The sequence below is a fragment of the Terrapene carolina genome, unplaced genomic scaffold, assembly GCF_002925995.2.
Source record: "Terrapene carolina triunguis isolate 2854851 unplaced genomic scaffold, T_m_triunguis-2.0 Scaffold136, whole genome shotgun sequence".
NCBI classification, from domain to species: Eukaryota; Metazoa; Chordata; order Testudines; family Emydidae; genus Terrapene; species Terrapene triunguis.
This window is the reverse complement of record NW_020664487.1, coordinates 7,271,896-7,288,974: the sequence shown is the minus strand read 5'-3', so window position 1 is coordinate 7,288,974 and position 17,079 is coordinate 7,271,896. Positions and strand designations below refer to the sequence as shown.

Genomic DNA, 17,079 nt, shown 5'->3' with positions numbered 1-17,079 from the left:
TAACACTGCTTCTCTGTGAGAGCAGCACTCCTGGTGTCTGCCCACACAGCCTCCAGCATGTAAATCACTCCCAGCTACACTGTACAAGAGCTATGGCCAGCCACCCATGAATTACACTATGGACAACACCAGCAAACTCCCAGTCCCAGACTTCCCCCCCCGAAATGTGTATCTTGTTCTGCCCAGCACCCTCATGGGCAATATCAGCTCATGTAAAGTCTGTCATTTCATTAATAGAAAATGATATGCACTAATCTCATCTCAAATGGAGTTTCCCAAACCCACACTGGTTTAGATAAAACAATACAACAAGTCTATTAATTACAGAAAGATGGATTTTAAGTGATTACAAGTAATGAGGCATAAAAGTCAGAATTGGTCACAAGAAAATAAAAGATAAAACACAATTAATATCTAATTTGACAAGCTAAATAAATTCAGAGCAAAGGTTTCTCTCACCACATGCTTTAGCAGTCTTACTGGCTGGATTTCTTTCAGCCAGGACCCCACCCCTGTTCAGAGTTAATTTCCTTGTCCTTCAGGTGTCGTTGATGCCAGGGGCAGAGAGAAAGGGAGGGGTTTTTTGGGGCATCTGTTCCCCCTTTCTTATAGTTCTCTTTTTCTTTGAAAATCCTCTCCAGTTGAGGTTCAGGAGACAGGAGGTCTGTGAGGAAGGGAACCTCCCGCTCTTTCTTTGCCAAAATGTTGATTTCTTTCTTTCACCCTTTTTCCTGCTGAAGAATGTCCACTTAACCAGGTGATAATCCATTTGATTTTGTTGACACCTGGCTAAGGCATCGGTTTGCCTTTTGTCTCTGAGGAACTGGTTTGTGGCTGCGTTTCTAAACTTGGAACATGTCTCAGTAGTGTTATACAGTAGAATCTTATAACTTTACGTACGATGTCTCCACACGTATTTTCCAGGACAGGAATTATCAGCAAATTATGAGCTTTCAAGTGATACCTCACAAGGCCTACTTCGTACAAAATCCATCATAGTCTTGTAAAAAGGGTGAACATGGGGATACAGACTGTCACACCTATACGCGCCCACATCCCTATATCATTTGAAAGCTTATGTTATGTACATTTAGATGGGCTATGATGTGGACCTGGCAAGTGGTGCAGTAAGCCTGTAAGCGAGGTGAAATAATGGTACCCAAAATGAGACAGTATCATTTTTTCATAGTTCCAGAAACACTCCAACAGGACTATGAATTTTCACTGTTTAAGTTAATTTCAACACCTTAATATTAGAGAGTCAGAGTGCGTGGGGGAATATCTTTTATTGGCTCAACTTCTGCTGGTGAGAGAGACAAGCTTTTGAGCTTACACAGAGCTCTTCTTCTGTGTGGCTCGAAAGCTTGTCTCTCTCACCAGCTGAAGTTGGTTCAATAAAAGACATTACCTCACCCACCTTGTCTCTCTAATATCCTGGGACTGACATGCTACAACTACACTGCATACAACACCTTAATATAGTGTTTATTGGTCAGAGCTACCAAATGACAAAGTATTAAAAACATTTTATTGGTTTTGTTTGTGCAAGTATTTTTTTAGAAATGATGAAGCTATTTAGCATGTGGCAAAAATGGCGAATATCAACGTTTTGCAGTATACTAACATGAAATGTTTTCACGTCACATATTCTTAATTGTCAAAGTGTTTCACAAGTGATTATAATAGTTTTCTGTATTTTCAATTGAAATTTGCTGACCAGATGAGTCTCACTGAAGGTTGTGCACCAGCAGCAGTAGATTGCATGCCCATAATTTGTACTACATAGTGGGTCGATATAAATGTACATGAATTCCTAATGTAATGCTTCTCCATTCATAAGTTTGTATACATACGATGTAGCATCTCGTCTGCCTCGTGGAAGGTTTTATTTTGTAGTTGCCTATGCATGCAGTACTAGCCTTTGAAATGTTCTAGAAACTAGATTTTTAATTCAGTGACACTTATGCACAGGTCAATATTAGTATTAGAAATGACAGTACACAGCTTCATATTATGAATATGCAAAAGTTATGAGCAAAAGAAGTGGCCTAATAAAAAATAGTGAAGACAAAGACAACAAACAAGTATATACCTCTGCACTGAAGACGGATGAAGAGCATGTTACAGCTCTTGCCAACCATGTCATCAACAATGTGACAAAACCCATTTGGCCCTGAATCAGATCCAGAAGTGCTTATCAATGTATCTACTGGACTGCAAGTAACATCAGATGTTCAAGAGTCTACTGAAAATAGCAGATGTTGGTGAAAAAACAAATGGAGAGATTTGCCAGAGGTATACTTGATTCTGATGGTTCAGGTAGCTTCTTCAGCCTCGTCAAGAAATTGGCATCAAAATATTTGTTGTCATGGCCAAGACGACCAAAATTATGTCTGGCAATGGAGGGACAATCACAGCAGCTATCAGTCCAGAAATTGTGTTCCGCGGAGCCCTGTACTTAGTAAGATGCAGAGATGATGTTTCAGTGGTAACTGTTCTTAGTCACCCAGTTGAACCTGTGCCTATGTCCTCCTTGCATGTTGATGGAACAATGAGAGGAACAGACAAAGCTAGATCATCTTGAAGTTCAAGTTGAAAAAATCCATGAGCTAAAAGCATGCAACAAAGAAAGCACAGTATGCATCAGAGAGCTGATCTCCGCATCTGTGTGAAGGATGTCATCTTCATCCTTTGAACTTTCCTCCGTATTATCATATCCTCCTCACCCTCATTCATGGTCTCACATGTTTGCATCCTATATACCAGTGAGCATTTGACAGGTTGAAGAGTAATGAGGATATGGGAAAATATTGTTGAACTTCTCTATATGGCTTCTTTGTATGTGGCAAAAATCCATCCTGGCAAATGCTTCCAAAATCCCATTCTTCTCATGGCTATAATTAAATGGAACCATTTGATTCAATCAGAGAACTTTTTTTAGTGTCAGGGAATTTGGAATTGTACCAAAGTGAAACACACTAAAGCAATGAAAAGAATCAGTACTTCGGGGATGCTTAATAAAATCCACGAAGTCATGTATTGTTAGTTTGGGCATAAGCCATATTTGTCTGGCAGAGAATAGATTAGTGAATAAATTTGCGTTAGCATTTGAAGTGCATTAGGATGGTAGTTGTCAAATTCATCCAAGGAGCAACAGTCTTTGGAGAAGAGGGCAAGGATATAATTTATACACTCTAGCTGAGCGATAGACAATGTGGTATTTACCACTGTATGGAAGAGGAGTAATGGCTCTACCTGGCCTGTCTCCTTGCTGCTAGCCACAATTTTCCAAAGTGATGCACAAATCCAAAGCCGTCTCACCTTGGGATTAGTTTGGGGAAGGTCACTCTATTGAGATGGGGAATGGTTTGAAGGTCACCGTCCCTTGCAGAACTGTGGGTGAAAAGTTCTTTCCGTCTCAGGACTGAATCTTTTAAAAGTTCCTACGTTTGTTTTTAATTTCTGGGAATGAGGTAGTTACATTGTCTTATACTGTTTCTTAGTACTTTATCTGATGTATTATTTTTATCAAAATAGAAACCCATGTAAGCACACCAAGCTTGTACTCAGTTCTACTCTGTAATTGAGCTCTGTTAGAGTTTTAATATCCGCCATCAGACATGAATCTGTCATTTGCTTAGTTACAAGCTCTAGATCTTATAGTGACCATATAAAATCATATTGGTATCTCAGAGTCCTGTAGCACCTTTAAGACTAACAGATGTATTGGAGCATAAGCTTTCGTGGGTGAATGCCCACTTCGTCGGATGCATGTCACCCACGAAAGCTTAGGCTCCAATACATCTGTTAGTCTTAAAGGTGCCACAGGACTCTCTGTTGCTTTTTACATATCCAGACTAACACGGCTATCCCGCTGATAATTGGTATCTCAGTCTCCTTTTTCTGCCAGGCACCCATGATACTCGGCTCACTCCTGAGGAATATACTCATCATTCAATACCCAGGCACATTTTGATAGAGTGGCTTCAAAACATGTTTCTGTACCAATCTAATGCCACAATCATCCTCCAAAACTGATATTTCACTGCAAAGTGAGAGTTCATCTTACAAGACATAATGTTAAAGGTTTTTCCCTGCTCCCTAGCTAATTGACACAGCAGAAAATTGGAGTATGTTTATTTTATAAATAGAAATACCAGAAATACACACTAGTAGTTTGACTTCTTTTTTTCTATTTGCATTTGAGGCTTTAGGGGACCAGATCACCTTTATTACTCGTCCTGATAAGAAAAAAATCCTTTTCTACAACGACAAGAGCTGTCAGTTTACAGTAGATGAAGGTAGGTGTGTTCTTTATAACTTTTCTACTTGTAATTGATCTGCATGTGTATTCCATTTGTTTTTTTTAAGCACCTGTACTTAAGTAATCTTTAGGTATTATGGTCTCTTAAAACACCTCGATTAATCAAAATGCTAAATAAATCCCAGTCTATCTCAAATTGCATGTTTTGTTAAATCAATTGACCTAAGAGATGATGAGGTGGGTTCACAGCCTTGGATAGCAAATCTCAGGTTTCAGGAGGGTCACATCTATCCTTCTTTCCTTATAGCTAGATGGGAGGAGGGTCTCAGAGCTTTTCTGTGGAAACACAGGGTCACCGTATGGAAGAGGTCGAATACTTAGAATGTAAGCTCTTTGGGATAGGGACTGTCTTTTTGTTCTGGGCTTGTACAGCGCCTTGCACAATGGGGTTCAGTCCAGGACTGGGGCTCGTATGCATTACAGTAATGCAAATTAATAATAATAATACTGTACTAGTGAACTCTTATATTGAAAACAGTAACGTACTCTGTAATCCTCAGCAAAAATCTTGTGGATGGCTTCTGCTCCTTTTCCACCACCTGATAGGCACAAAGGGAACAGGGCAGCGTATGAGCCCCAAAGTATGGATCTTGTTAGAAGAGTGGAATGGGGAGCCACGGCCTAGGGACATGGGTCTGAGCAGAGGGAGCGGGGGAAACAGGCAGGAGAGGGCAGAGTCAGGAGTTGTGCGGTGGGGGAATAGGAGCTGGGCATGAAGAGCAGAGGGCGGGGGACAGAATAAGGGAAGAGGGACGGGGTGGGGGACGCCGGGATCAGAAGGGACAATAACTACTAGAGCAGACTCCTCTCCAGAACACAGAACTCAACCCAGGATTCCTGAGGGTTCCTTTGCTGTCTGGCAAATAGCTGTGAAACCCAGTGGCTAAGTGTGTCTCCATTCTGTGCACTGAATGAGGCAGGGTCCTGTGGGAAAAGTAGTGTGTGATCATGTAATTACAGATTGTATCCTAAGGCATACACACAAGGGGGCCGACCTAACTTTGCAGAGGCATACTTTCAGATGATGTACTTGCCATAACGAAGTAGAGCTCTGTGCAAGCTCGAAAGAAGTTGGTACAGTAAGAGATGTAACCTCTCACCCACCTTGTCTCTCTAATATCTTGGGACCATCACAGCTACAACAACAGTGCGTGCAGCAATTGCCAAAATAGCATTTGTTCTACTCTTGGCAACTTCAGGTCTCTTCTGGTACAGCAGGAGAAACGGTTACATGTCAGATTTGCACCAGATGCTGAAGATTAATTAAATTACGTTGAAAATTTATCTTCAGAGGAGCTATCCATATAGTACAATAGTGCCTAAGATAGCATCTTAAGTTAGAAGAAATGAAAACAGTTTTACATTGAACTTTGAATTTAATTTATTCACAGGGCCATTAAAGCAATAAATAAAAGTTAAATATGTTGAGCAAATGTATAGTGATCCATTCATTGATCTTTTAAGAGAATGCAGCAAGTGAAAATGCATATTATAGATTGATTCCTTGCAGGGTACGTTTACACTTTCAGTAATAGCTTTATTCTGGGAAGAGATTTTAGAAGTTGCATCACCTAAAACATAAGAAAATTGTAGCTCTCTCCAAATTTTGGTGAGTGAGTCTGAGACTTAAGTTCCATGTTTTCCTTTTTTTGTCTTTAAATTTTCAACCCAAACTATGCCTGGCAGGCAAAGATGTAAGCCTTTCAGCCTTGTCTACCACAGGGAATTCTTTTCCCACCATTGCCTAGCACTGTTCAGCTCCACCATTAGTTGCAATGTTGGAAACCCTAGGGCAGGTTGCTCACTAATTTAAAATGAGCACTGTGTCATCTAATCCTGTTCAAAAGATGACCCAGTGCTTAAAACCCCAGCAGCCCATTTACACGAGGGACCCCAACGTAGAAACCCAAACCCTCTGCCCCAGCCCTGAGCCCCTCATCCCTGGCCCCATCCCAGAGCCTGCACCCCCAGCCGGAGCCCTCACCCCCCCAATCCTCCGCCCCAGCCCTTAGCCCCTCAACCCAGCCCCACCCCAGAGCCTGCACCCCCAGCCGGAGCCCTCACCCCCCCCTGCACCCAAACCCTCCGCCCCAGCCCCTCATCCCTGGCCCCATCCCAGAGCCCTCACCCCCCCCTGCACCCAAACCCTCCGCCCCAGCCCCACCCCAGAGCCCGCACCCCCAATCGGAGCCCTTACTCCCCCGCACTCCAACCCTCTGCCCCAGCCCTGAGCCCCTCATCCCCTGGCCCCACCCCAATGCCCACACTCCCAGCCGGAGCCCTCACCCCCCCACACCCCAGCCCTGAGCCCCCTTCCAGACTTCAAACCCCTCGGCCCCACCCCGCCACATGAATTTTGTTATGTGCACCAATATGAAGGTGATGTGTGACACAGGGTCGTGTCACACATCACCTCCATATTGGTGCACATAACAAAATTCATTCCGCACAAGGCGCAAATTTTAACAGTGATTAACCATTAGAACAAGCCACCCCGGTGGATCTTTTGATATTTTTGAAATCAAGACTCAGTGGCTTTCTAGAAGATGTGCGTTAGCCAAACGCAAGTTATTGGGCTCAGTCCAGGAGTAACAGTGAAACTTTCTGCCCTGGCCTGTATTATACAGGTGGTCAGGCTGGATGATCTTTTGATTACGGCTAAGCTTTTGTCACAGATATTTTCAGTAAAAGTCATAGGTCACAGGCAATAAAGAAAAATTCATGGAAGCCATGACCTGCCCGTGACTTTCATTAAAAATATGGGGATCTGCGGGTCCCCACACGGCCTGCAGTGGGGCAGCTGTGCAGGTGGCTAGGAGCTCCGAGGGCCCCCACTGCGGGTTGGGTGTCGGCGCTCCAAGGTCCCCCGCCACCCATGGTTGGGAGCTGCGGGGGACCCCGCTGCCTGCAGGAGCTGGGGACTGTGGGGTACTCCTGCCACCCGCAGCTCTGGGGGTCCGCCTGTGACAGTCAGGAGCTGTGGGGTGCCCCTGCCGGGAGCTGTGGAGTACTCCCATCTGCTGCAGGCTGAAGTCATGGAGGTCACTGGAAGTCACGGATTCTGTGACTTTTGCAACCTCTGTGTCTAAATCGTAGCCTTACTAATGATCCCTTCTGGCCTTACACTCTATGAATCTCATTCCTGTACTCATGGCTGTAGAGGGCTTGAGGGCTAGAATTCGTGAAATTAGAGAAGAGACTTGGAAGTGACTCCCTCCACCCACTCAGGCCCATTCGCTATCCGTGTGTAAAGAACTGTGCATGTATTCAGCTGAGCCTGTTGCTCCTGGCCTAAGAAGGGAGTGAGAGAAGCAAGGCTTGGTTTCAAGGAGAATTGATTGGAATGGATACAGCTCTCCTGGAAGAATTCTCCCTTTCTCCATCTGGCGTGTTGGAAATACAGTTAAACCTGTGCTGGATGTGGCCGTGGTGCTGCTGAAAAGAAAACCTTCTAATCTTTTACTTATGCTCTAAATACCTTGAACGTTTCTTTCCACCACAGAGAAGTTCCATACCTTTGTACTTTGGGCTAGACAGAGCAAAGGCATGGCCACGCTTCACAGTGATATATAGCGTAGGACACCATTTTTAAAAATGTATGGGCTGAGCAGTTTTCTGTAAAAGAAGCTTTTTGCTAAGATCAGTTATCTAGTGCTGAATTTATTCCCCTTTTTAGATCACTTGACCCTCCCAATAGGTGGTGGTAATGTTTCCTGACAAAAGCTGTTTAACTGGTAGGGGGAAGATAGTTTAAAACTAGTTGAGATCCTGTGATGATGTCTGACAATTAGGCGTTTAAAATGTATGATAAATGGACCAGTACTGAAATTACGATTATATAAAGTTGTAGTACAAAGTGGCATTTCTTACTTTGATCCACAGGTGGCAACATAACCCCATATTTTCATTCATACAAAAAGGGCATGTCTGTCCTGCCCTCCACTCTGCGCTGGCTGGGAGGGAGGCTGAACAGTTTCTGATCTATGGCTTTTATGATCCATCTATGCAATTTAATTTTTTTTTAATCACCAAACTGACATTTTAATTCAAGTAGAGCTTATTAGCCAATCATGCTATGATATTGTGAAACCTGTACAAGAGGGTGCTGCTTCTTGGGGCAATCTCTTGGCCTGAGACTGCCCCAAAGTATCCTCAAGTGTATTGACTACAATTCTTCTCAGTGTTAAGAGAGCCACGTCTGTTAAAGGATCAACAAAAATTGTGTGCGTACGTTGGTTGCTTAAGACAGGTTTCACTCTGCTTACCATCACATTTCAGCTAATTATGTACATGTAAGAAGCCTTGATGTTATAAACAAAAAACCAAACCAAACCCTGAAATGTCGGCATGCTCAGTCTGAGCTAGCAGGTGATTAACTTTTTGAGTAGTTCATTGTTCATTGTTTGAATAGTTCAATAGTTTATCCTGGAATGTGGACTCAGTGCTCCTGGATGCACCGTTGTACAAAAGGATGTTCTACAAGTTTGAATCGACATTGTGTTCTCAATGGCTTGTTAGAGACCGTCCCTAGAAGGGAAGGATTTCAAATATGTTTTGAACAAGTTTTTCTACATCATTTTCCCTGATTGTTTGGAACTAGTGAATTATTGTCGTTTTGGGGTGGTGCAGAATTCTTACCTAAATTACCCTCTCCCTGGGGCAATTTGTATTATGAAATGACCTTCATAAAAGGGGGAATGTGATTAGCCAAAGAAGGTTGAGACTGCATATGTTCCTTTTTAATTTCCTGGGTAATTAATCAATTCTTTCTAAAATATAGAAAAAAAGATTTAGAAAAGTAATGCCAAATTTCAGGCACCGCCGGCAGTTAAGCTAAGTATTTGCACTTTTGCGGAGGGTGTTAAAGCACTTCTCTTTGATCTCAGGTCTCAATGCACTGGGCGAATGCTGAAATGCTAGTATAGTCAGACACTTATTAAAGAAATTGAATACATTTAAGAAATTGCTGCCCCTGTATAACATCCTTTCACATTTGAGTGTAGTGTAGGTGGTATTGATTTTAGTACTTTGGGGGATTTTCTTCTTAAATAGCTGTGAAGAGATTTCTATCAACACTGGAAGTGCTGATATGGTTCAAAATGCAAATACATGTGGGATTGGTAGGGTGGCCCTTCATTTTTGTTTTTCCTATTGAAAACCTCTGAAAAATTTCCAGATTTTAAAAAACCTAGTTATTCAGGTTTTGCCAATTTTAACCTGAATTTTACAAGAACCAGAACACCCGAGACCTGGCTCTGCTCTCGCAGTTTCCAGTTGTTAGTTGGTAGCTGCTACAGCTGCAAAGTTGGGGAGCAAGATGGTTCTATACCAGTAAAACAGCATGGCTTGCTTTTTTTAGGTCTGGTTGTGTTTAGTTTAATTTCTGGTGGTGCATTGATTCCTTGTTCCCTGACTAGACGATGAATATATTTCTTGTATCCATTTGGTGACACCCTAAATCCAAATTGTTAGCATATATGGGCCTAGAGAAGGATGATAGCTGTGTACTCATTCTCTGCTTTACTCATGTAAGTTCAGAACTAAACAAATCCATTAGTGTCTGCTATTTGCAGTAGAATGCATGCTTGTGAACTCTGACTTTCCTAAATAGTTCCAATATAATTCTGAGATGCTTTGGCGCTAATGTCCATCTGCAAACAAACACGAAAAAAAGCAGCCTGGTGAAAATATCCAGTCCAAACAATATCTCTGTATGCAATTTGATTTTTAAAGCAATGTTGTTTTAAAAGGAGTTGCAGAATATTACATAACCAGTCTGCAAAAGCGGATTCATTTATTCATTATCTATTTGCATGCAATGTCAATTTTTGTTTTACAGTTGACTTCTAATTGATTTTATATTCATGTTGGTCATCTGCTTTAAAAAGATGGGTATGAAGTTATAACCAGGGTATAAAAAAATAGAGACATGAAATATGGTTAAAAATGAACCATAGGTACCAACTTTTTGTTTTGATTTTTGGAACATCAGAAGTTGTCTATTTTCCAGTGTTAATTTTTCACTTTGTTCTTGAAAAGATTGTGCAATATGATTAACTGTTCCTCCTCTCCCTGGCACCCTTAAACACCAGAATCCATCATTGGGCACAACTGTTAGTAGGTTGTGTACTTGTACTCTTGTCTTGTCTACGCAACGTGAGCTCTAATAAGGAGACAAATGATTTGTATTCATTATAAAGCACTGTAGAAATAATATTACATTTTCATGTAAAAGTTTTAGTATTTTGACTATTGCGTATGTGGGTGTGTATCACATAAATGATAAAAGCTGTTGATCCACATGTATGCAGCCACGTACTGAATAGCCTCGAAAAGCAATGTAGCATACCACAACCAAGCTCTGTGTAGTTAACTGGAATTTATTCTATATACTTATTACATGCATTTCTAAACTGCCTAGCACCTTAGAATGTGGACATCATTGAAATAAGTGATTTGAGGAAATTGTTTATCACAAATTATAGAGTAGTACTTTGCTTTCCTGTTCCCATCATTCAGCACCACTTTCCTAATGAGACCAGGTTCTGGTACCAACCAGCCAAGGTACCAGTTGTCAGGGGAATAGGAAACATCCAGAGACTCATCTTACCTCATGTCCTAAAAGAGGTCGGATTCTCAGCCATAATAGGCTTGTATTGAGAATTCTGTTGAATTCCAGAAATGAGTACCCATTACTGACATCATCAGATCCTCACTGGTTAAGTTATGGGGATTAGGGGATCATGTCTTCTGAGGAACTGTCCCACATTGAGGTGTCAATAGAGGAGGTTTTGGAACAAATGGCTAGATTAAGCAGTAATAAGTCAGGGCCAGATGGTATTCACCCAAGAGTTCTGAAGGAACTCAAATATAAAATTACAGAACTATTAAGTGTGGTATGTAACCTATCACTTAAATCCGCTTCTGTACCAGATGACTGGAGGATAGCTAATGTGACTCCAATTGTTTTAAAAATGCTCCAGAGGAGATCCTTGCAATTACAGGTTGTTAAGTCTAACTTCAGTACCAGGTAAATTAGTTGAAACTAATTAGTTTCAACAGAGTTGTCAGGCATGTAGATGAACAAGATTTGTTGCGGGAGAGTTAACATGGCTTTTGTAAAGGGAAATCATGCTTCACCAATGTATTACAATTCTTTGAGGGGGATCAACAAACATGTGGAGAAGGGTGATCCAGCAGATATAGCATACTTGGACTTTCAGAAAGCCTTTGCCAAGGGCCCTCAACAAAGGCTTTTAAGCAAAATAAGCAGTCATGGGATAAGAGGGAAGGTCCTCAATAACCAGCTAAAAGATAGGAAACAAAGGGTAGGAGTAAAGGGTCAGTTTTCACAATGGAGAGGGGTAAATAGTGGTGTCCCCCAGAGGTCTGTAGTGGGAGCAGTGTCGACCGGTGGAAGAGTTTCATAGACATAGGAGACAGGACCCTTTCCAGGAGATGGACCTAGACTATGGAAGTCATTCTTGCAAAAAATAAGTGATCTTGGATCTCGCCTACAATCTGGGAAAGAAGAGAGAGAGGATTTCAATTTTAATTAATTGGGGGGGGGGGGGTAGGTACAACTTGTGAGGGCTGTAATAAGTACAGTCATCAGCTTCAGCCTCCAGTATGACAGTGATTGCTGCTTTGAAAAAAATACATGGAAGAAATGAGAGAGATTTTACTGGAATGCATTTCCAGGGCAGTGTCAGAAATGACTTTTTCAAGTTAAAACCAGTCCATTTGTGGTGGGGTTCTTCAGCCCACTGACAGAAAGGAGGATTGCTTTAAAATTAAGCTGATTATGCTACTAGCCCAGTCGTCACGGGTGACATGATCAGAAACACGGTTATTTTGTATTGTTAAAACTCCTTAGCTTTGTTCTGTGGAAAGCTTAAAATAGTTCCTTTTTTATTGGTGGGGAAAAGAAAGAAAACTGATATTGAGGAGCGTGTGATGTAGTCTTTTAGCAGAAACGTTAATGTTTCAGTAACTGAATTTATAAAGTGCTGTAAGCCTTTTTCCCCCAAAGCAACTGTGTTCTGGAGTTAAACAAAGTAAGTGCTAATGGAGCCAGTGTGTCTGAAGCAGGTAACGTCAGTGGGTGTTTACCAGCATCAAGGTTTTAAACCCTACTGCATAAAATAACTTCTTGAGGACATATGAGCTGCAGTTGTTTTGACAACTGTATATTAAATGTATATGGAAATTCAAAAAATCTAGTCTTACACAGCATTGTGTGCCTTGTGTTTTATTTATGGTTTGTTAGCCAAACCTGCTGACAGGGTATATCTAACTTAATGCCCATGGAATGAAGGGAGGTGGGATTGTACCAGTCGCTTCGTGGATAAGGCATTCCAGAGAATCTGTGAAACTTTACATGATGCACAGTGTTTTCACTGTGGATGACAGCTGCTCCAATTAAGACTTTGCCCCTCTGTTCTTTTTTTCCTGCTTCCAGGGTTCTTAGATAGCTTCTCTCTCTCTAACACAGGAAGGACTTTAGAAATCCATTAACTGTATGGCATTGTTTATATTATAGAGGTAATATCATCCACCAGATTGATGCAGTAAATGTCTCAAATCTTCATTAAATTCGAGTAGGAGGCTGACAAGTCTCCTGTGATAAGGGCAGCCGAATCTCAGAAAATTAAGCTGCTGTCTCTGGCTGGAGTTAATGGGTCATCAGGATATTTTGAACTGAGGTTTGTAAAGCACATTGAAGATCTAAAGAGCTGCATACGTGCCAAGCAAAAGGCTAAAATCATTATTGAGTTAATATTAAAATGTTGTGTTGCCTGCAGAGTGCTCCCCACTAGCCAGGCTCTGGGGTGTAGTCAGCACAGAAGTCAGTTTCAACTGCCCTTTATAATTTAACATCTTTTCTCTAGAAATCCATTTTCAGAGTGGCTAACTGTGTGCTCATTCTGTGATGCTACTCCTACTGTGGTTTGCAATCAGACTTCTGGTATCTGTGTTGTCATAGAATGATATGGAGGAGTGTTGGGCAGTTGATGTTTGCATATTCATATTGTCCATGAATGGGATGGTTTTTTACCTATGCGTCATTCGCCAGACTATGGAATGAGTGTTTTGTTTGGCATTTTAGAATTTCAGAAGCTGTGGAGGAGCATTCCTGTGGATTCTATGGATGAGGAGAAAATAGAAGAGTATCTGAAACGACAGGGTATTTCTTCCATGCAGGAAGCCGGACCAAAGAAAATAGTAAGAGTTATAAATCACAAATCTTTCAAATGGGGCTTTTCCTCAGCTTCCACGATATTAGTTCCAATGGAAAAGAATCAGTGAAACGGGATGGCGCATATTCACTCTTGCTTATGTGGGGCTGGACCTAACGATTTCCACTATAGCATTATGACCTCTACAGCTTTTATGAGTTCATGTTTAGATTAGTGTCATCCAAAAGGCACCAAGGAGGAGGGGGAACAGTAAAAAGCCACTGCAGCTTTACAAGTTGCTTTTTCTAAAAGCGGTACCGTGCAGTGGTGGGGTGGTGAAATCAGTTAAAATGGTGGGGAGGTTTTCCCCCCAGCTAGAGCCAACTGAAGTATTGATACAAAGCATGTAGTCAGCCCCACCACAAAGGCTGGGGATCAAATACCAGTGTTTTTGTGTGGAGAGCAAAACATAGCTATGAGCTCTCCATAAAGGCCCCGTCCACCTTAAAATAGACTTTTGACATTCATTCATATATAGCGTGTTACATCTCTGCTGTCTGCCCTACCTCAGACTCTCAACCTTTCCGTGGAATGATTTTTAATGTGGTAGTGGAGAAAGAATTTGTCCCTGTTTTTTGTTCATCTCCACACTAGATATTTTGGTGCCTGTCACCACATAGCTGTTGCCACAGGTTCATACCAGTCCCCTGGGGTGTTAAATATAAGCTCATTGGGAATAATCAGTATTGCCACTGACCATATCTTGTGTAGATGTAGAGAGCATATGTAATATTTTCTTTGCAGTGTACAGTATATTCTGTATAGACATATTGACTCTGCTATGGTGCTCAAAACAGAGGGGAATATTCCAGCCAGCCAGTACTCACTGCGGATATTTAAAACAAGTGACCTTTTGGTACAAGTTGAGAGAGAAAGTGCCGTCACTTATTTCTCGAAATAAGGTGCTGCTTTCCCCACCGGAGCACTGTTTTACTACAACATTTCAGACTTCAGTGAATAATGTCGAATTCTGTAAGAATGTCAGATCCTTGTACACCTGGGTGGCAGCCTTGTGAGTACTGTTCCCTTCTCCTTTTAGGCTCCGATTCAGAGGAGGAAGAAACCTGCTTCTCAGAAGAAACGGCGGTTTAAGACTCACAATGACCATTTGGCTGGAGTACTGAAGGATTACTCAGATGTTGTTCCTGGCAAGCAGTGAAGTTTGGTTCTGGAACAAACATGCTTTTTTATACAGGCTCTTCGTCGCTGGAGTTCAATGTTTGCTTGAAGACTGACTGACTGTATATAGTAATGTGGTGTGTCCCCATCCCTGCAACTGTCAAGATGAAACAGTTCTGTTTAAGAGCAAGTACAAATTACCAAATGTAGAGTTTTATTTTAATTTAATTAGCTAACGGGAACTGTGACTTTGTAAGAGGTCTGAAAGGCCAGCCTCTTGCCACTAGGGGGTAAAAGATGCAGGGCATGTAAACGTAGAGCTCCTGGTAAATGCTTCACCGTGCTTCTCAATGATTTAAAGGGGATTTTTCTTGTATTGCTTTAGAGTGGGTTTGCAGGTAGAGGTGAATACAATATTCATTTTATTTGTTCCAAGAGAACATACAACATAATTGCAGAAGCATTTGTTTAAAGAGGCAAGCGCAGTCCCAGTTTGTATATTTCTTCTTTGCTTTGGCATTGAGCTTTAATGAAAGTTGATGTTGTCTGAGGCTTTGGCATGGAAATACACCACCAGAATTCCCACCAGGCTGCGTGCTGGAAATGGGGCTGCAACCTCACAATGCTAATCAGAAATTGCCCTCGGGATATTGCTGATGACATTGTTGTAGTGGAGGCACATGCATTGCACAATTCTGTGTTATGGGTTAAAAGGGTCAGACATTAAATAAAATGACAATGTATTACTAAAAGGGACAGGTTTTTTTAAAAAAATAAAGCCTATAAAACTGGCGTCAGTACATTTCTTCTTCAGAGACCAACTGAATTAAGGGATAACCAACATCTGTTGTGATGTCACATTTTCCTTCACAAGTTGAAGGATAGGAGTTTTTGAATTAAAAAATCCAAAGTATTGGTTCAGTTTTCATTGCTCTGAGCTAATGCCTTGTATTTTTCTTCTTGGATAAAAATAACACCCTAAATGTAAATATGCACAAGATTCTATATGTATGTGTTTACTCCTGTGAAACTTACCAGTGGGATATAGACAATTTGGCTAACTTATAATGAATGGGAGGGCAATTAACACTAGTTTTTTTTATAGAATCACAAGTGAGCAGCAGATGCCCTGCACCTTAGGGAGTAGCAGTCGCTCTTCTCAAAGTTAAACAGTAAGGATGACAGACAGGGTGGACTAATTGAAATCAAAACAGTTTAAATCACTGATCTAAATCAGCAAGCAGTAAACCTTCATTTAACTCATCAGTTGTAATTGTGTTTTGCATTTATATTTTTTAGTTATTTTCCTAAAGAAAGGTTGATTCTTGTTGGTTGGTAACCGGTAAATCATATTATTTGTAACTAAACATAGCCTTTACACAAATGTGGTGCTGCTTCTTGCTAACCCAGAAGTTACTATACACATTTATTAAAGTAATTATATAGCTTAATTTACATTTATTCAGATTCTCAATTTTTACATTTTTGATGCTTAGAAAAAGGTGAGTGATACATTCCTTATTTACTAGATGATTATTAATTATTTACTTGTGATTTGTGTCACACTCTATTTGCATGGAAATTCAAATTAAATTAAAATGCACAAAAGAGCATTTTACAAGTTTTTATTAAATAAAACTACTTTAAAAGTGCTGGATACATGGGGAAAAGGTTATCAAAGTTTATCAGAACATGTTTTGTATTTAAAACTACCTGATTTATTAAACAAAGGGAGTATTATCTGTAGTTGGTTAACTGAACTGATAGTTCCTGGTTAGCAGGTCCTTCAAGGTTTTAGAACTAGTAGATCTCATCCTCTTACACCTAGTTTTTATTTATATATTGGAAGAGGAAAACAAGCTTTTCTGCTTTTTCAACGCCCAATTGGACAGTGACTTCCACCAGTTCAATGGTTTAACTTTCTTTAAAACTTGGCAGCAAACATGTACTGCTTAATATTAGGTTTTGTATTTATTTTAAATTATTGTAATATAAGTAGTTTAGGTTTTAACATGTCATAAGTTCAAATTTAATTTTAAATAAGTTTATTTAAATCTGGGGTGTTCTTTTTTTTAAAATCATTAATTTTTATCCATCCTGATGACAGTAGTATTCTGCTGCCAGTAATTATTTGTTTGTGTGTACAAGTATATTTATAGTGTATGAGGTAATATTTATGCTTCCACCACAAACATACTTTTAAAAATCAGTCTGCCATTTTAAACACTGCACAGCACATACGGAATTGCACATGTCAATCTGATCCAGTTTAGGGAGTTGCTAAATTGGTAGTAAGAAGAACAGGAGTACTTGTGGCACCTTAGAGACTAACACATTTATTAGAGCATAAGCTTTCGTGGGCTACAACCCACTTCTTCGGATGCATCCGAAGAAGTG

General features: G+C 40.8%; 1 protein-coding gene across 1 annotated transcript in view; it reads left to right on the top strand.

The window, feature by feature from the left end:
• The window catches only part of GTF2E2 (general transcription factor IIE subunit 2), a 52,330-nt gene extending 36,405 nt beyond the window's left edge, over window positions 1-15,925 (top strand). The window contains exons 6-8 of the mRNA XM_026653338.2: window positions 4,208-4,301; window positions 13,434-13,549; window positions 14,603-15,925. Coding sequence (XP_026509123.1) covers window positions 4,208-4,301; window positions 13,434-13,549; window positions 14,603-14,722 — 330 coding nt within the window. The 3' untranslated portion in view covers window positions 14,723-15,925. The remainder of the gene's footprint in view (window positions 1-4,207; window positions 4,302-13,433; window positions 13,550-14,602) is intronic.
• Window positions 15,926-17,079: the final 1,154 nt, after the last annotated feature.